Source organism: Cyprinodon variegatus, unplaced genomic scaffold (assembly GCF_000732505.1).
Source record: "Cyprinodon variegatus isolate N-32 unplaced genomic scaffold, C_variegatus-1.0 Scaffold793, whole genome shotgun sequence".
Lineage (NCBI taxonomy): Eukaryota > Metazoa > Chordata > Actinopteri > Cyprinodontiformes > Cyprinodontidae > Cyprinodon > Cyprinodon variegatus.
The window spans coordinates 364,268-367,338 of NW_015151246.1; the positions used below are offsets into that span (position 1 = coordinate 364,268).

At 52.8% G+C, this 3,071-nt stretch overlaps 1 protein-coding gene across 1 annotated transcript in view; it reads left to right on the forward strand.

Annotated features, from left to right (window-relative positions):
* The first annotated feature begins 1,959 nt into the window (after positions 1 to 1,959).
* The window catches only part of LOC107098619 (storkhead-box protein 2-like), a 16,319-nt gene continuing 15,207 nt past the window's right edge, over positions 1,960 to 3,071 (forward strand). The window contains exon 1 of the mRNA XM_015396388.1: positions 1,960 to 2,780. Within this exon, the coding sequence (XP_015251874.1) occupies positions 2,441 to 2,780 (340 nt within the window). The 5' untranslated portion in view covers positions 1,960 to 2,440. The remainder of the gene's footprint in view (positions 2,781 to 3,071) is intronic.

Genomic DNA, 3,071 nt, shown 5'->3' on the forward strand with positions numbered 1-3,071 from the left:
CGTAACGCTCGCCGTACTGTTGGGGGGGAGAAGCATCTAGTCTGACCGCTAGATGTCGCTAAAAGTTACACACTGTAGCTTTAAGTGTTTTGTTTATTTTAAATTGTTTTTATGTAAATTAGTTTCCTGAAATGATCATTTGTTTTGGAACTTGTAAAGGTTTTTTAATGTGTATATTTGTTTTCTAGAATGATCATTTGTTTTAAGAACCTGTAAAAGTTTTTTAGATTTTGTAGTGTTGGTTTGAACCTCCCGGCCACCGTAGGGATGGGGTCACAGCAGCTGCAGCCTCAGCAGAGACTCCCAGACTCCCCTCTATCCCAAACTCCTCTTCTACCCAGACTCCTCCTCCTCCAGGTGTGCTGTCCCTGGAACCCCTCAGAGGGAGGCGTCCATCAGATAAAGATGTCTGATCCTCCTCAGCTGATTCCTCTGGAGGAGAAGCAGCTCTACTCAGATGACCCAGCTCCTCCTCCTCTCTCTGAGGGACCGCCCAGCCTCCCTGCAGGGGAAGCTTGGATCCAGGATGTGGTTCTTTGGATGCTGATCCAGATTAGTGACTTTGATTATTGATTTTTGTCAACTTGTGTGAGCTCAGCCTGGGTGATGAATGAATGCAGCCCTGAGCATCCATCTCGTCGGCCGCCATGGAGGGCAGGTCACCTGGCTTAAGGAGATCCTTAAAGTATTCTTTCAGGTGTCTAATGAATTTCTCATTTAAGTTCAGCAACTTCCACTAAAAATGCTTAGCAAAGCACTGCTCCCCCCTCAGTGGGTTCCTGATGGTTTGGCAGCATGGCTTTGAGGTCGGTCTGTAGTCTTTCTCCATGTCCTCTCCATCTCCAGGCCTGAGTCTTTGTCTCTGCAAACATCATGGGCAGAAGCACACTTGGCCTCATGAAGCCTCCTCGCTGCCTCAGGACTCCACAAGCCAACCAGGCTCCATACGTCTCCTCCTTCATCTTGACGGCCTCCCTGTCGTCCACCACCACGGTTGGGGGTTTCTGCCCCCACAGACAGTGAAGGACTGTTAGCCACAGCTTTAGGCTGTGAACTCCTGCATGTGACGGGTGAGCTGGGGGGAGACCCATCCCGACTCTCCACATCTCCTGTGGGCCATTCCAGAGTAAAAGAGAGTTCAGCCTCTTTGGAGGAGCTGCTTTCCAGAGTCCAGGCGATGGTGGCGGAGAGCTGGATGATTTCCAGCTGGTGTCGCTCCACCTAGAACACATCCAGGCTTCTCCCCCCAGCGAGGGCCATCTGAGGTGTCTGTGGATCATGTCGCTGCATCTCTGCCTCTGCTGCCCATACCTTCAAGCTTTCTCAGGATTCTTTCCAGAGAAGCCAATCACAGAGAACAAACACTTTCTAACCTATATATATTAAATGACCGTGATCTCACTCCGACCATCAGACTCGCTTGGTCAGGAATACACTCCTGGATAACAGCGAGGAGAAACTTCTTATAGATTAAATCATTAAAGCAGATGTTTATGAATGAGGAGACATCACTGCCTCCATATCCAGGTGATGTTCCAGATCAGGGACAATCCACCAGAGATGATCCGCTCTTGCATTTTATTTTATAATGAACATAATAACCTTTTATCCTGGTGGAGGAACTGTCCTAATTAGATGGAAGACATCAGCTTTAACAGGCCGGCGTCATTAACCAGCCTGACATGAATGACAGCAAACAGAGGGACGGATACACACAGGAACAAAGTAGATCATTCTCTTCTCTTTTGAAGCAATGCTTTTATATTTTTAAAGATTTGAACTAAATGAATCCAAACAATCAGATTAGGTTCAGACTTCCTTTCTCTGCCAGCAGGAACATTTAGAATGAGAGGACAGAACAGGAAACAGGACGATCACTGAGTTTGGCTAAATCCTGCTTCTTTAATTAGCAGCCTGGCTGCGGGCGGTGATGACGCGCTGTGACGCAGCGCCGTGATGACGTAAGGTGAGCGTGCTGAGCGTCCAGCTATGGCGTCAGGCTGGATGCTGCCCAGCAGGACTCAGCTGCTCCGCGCTGACAGCTCGGACTGCTCCACACCTCGCGAGGGCTAGGAACAAAGAGGCGCGTGCCTTCCAGCTGCGGAGGGCAGCTCGCGCAGCTGTTGCCTGGGTGACCTAGCATCGCGTTAGCATGTAGCTAGCTGCTGTGTGAGCTAGCAAAGCGCGCGGCTGCTCCTGATCCGATGTTAGCGGTAGAAAGCAGGTGTTCCCTGAACGACTCTGCTGCTTAGAGGGACAGAAATGACTTTAATGCAACCTTGAGGAGCTCCGCGGGGTTAGCTAGCAGGCTAGCAGCAGGGCTATGCGGGGGCTGCCCAGCTGTTAGCCGCATGGCCGGCTAACAGCTGCTCTCTGCCCGCCTTCCAGTGTGAGTGAAGCGGCCCCATGGAGGCATAGAGCCAGCCGCTAACAGGCCGTAATGGAGTCCTTCCTGCAGATCGCCCCCCATTCCCTGGCTATAGTGCTGGCCAGAGATGGAGCCGCTGAGGCCGCCGATGCAGCCGCGGTGTCAGAGAGCGAGGAGCTGCCCAGGCACCACACCGGGTACGAGATATTTGCTGATTTCAAGGCGGAAAACTCCCAGCAGCACATCTGGAACCACCGCATCTCTGAGGCCGTGTCTGAGAGCTTCTTCCTGGGATGGATCGATGAGCACGTCCTGCTGATCCAGGGGAAGGAGGACCACCTGGAGGTGCTGAGGGAGGGATGGATGCGCAGGTCCCTCAACCCTCCTCGGGGCTTCACCATCAAATGTCTGGGTAAGCTCAGCCTGCTAATCTGAGTTTAACAGGGAGATTAATCACTTCAATCTTAATCCCAGTTTGATCCCAGAGGTCATCAGGTCAGCCTACAGGTTGTTTCTCTACTGCCAGCTCCCGGGGGCCGCTGTCCTGGGGGCCGCTGTCCTGGGGGCCGCTGTCCTGGGGGCCGCTGTCCTAGGGGCCGCTGTCCTAGGGGCCGCTGTCCTGGGGGCCGCTGTCCTAGGGGCCGCTGTCCTAGGGGCCGCTGTCCTGCTACTGTTAGGTCTATCCTTGGTCCAGCACCCCTGG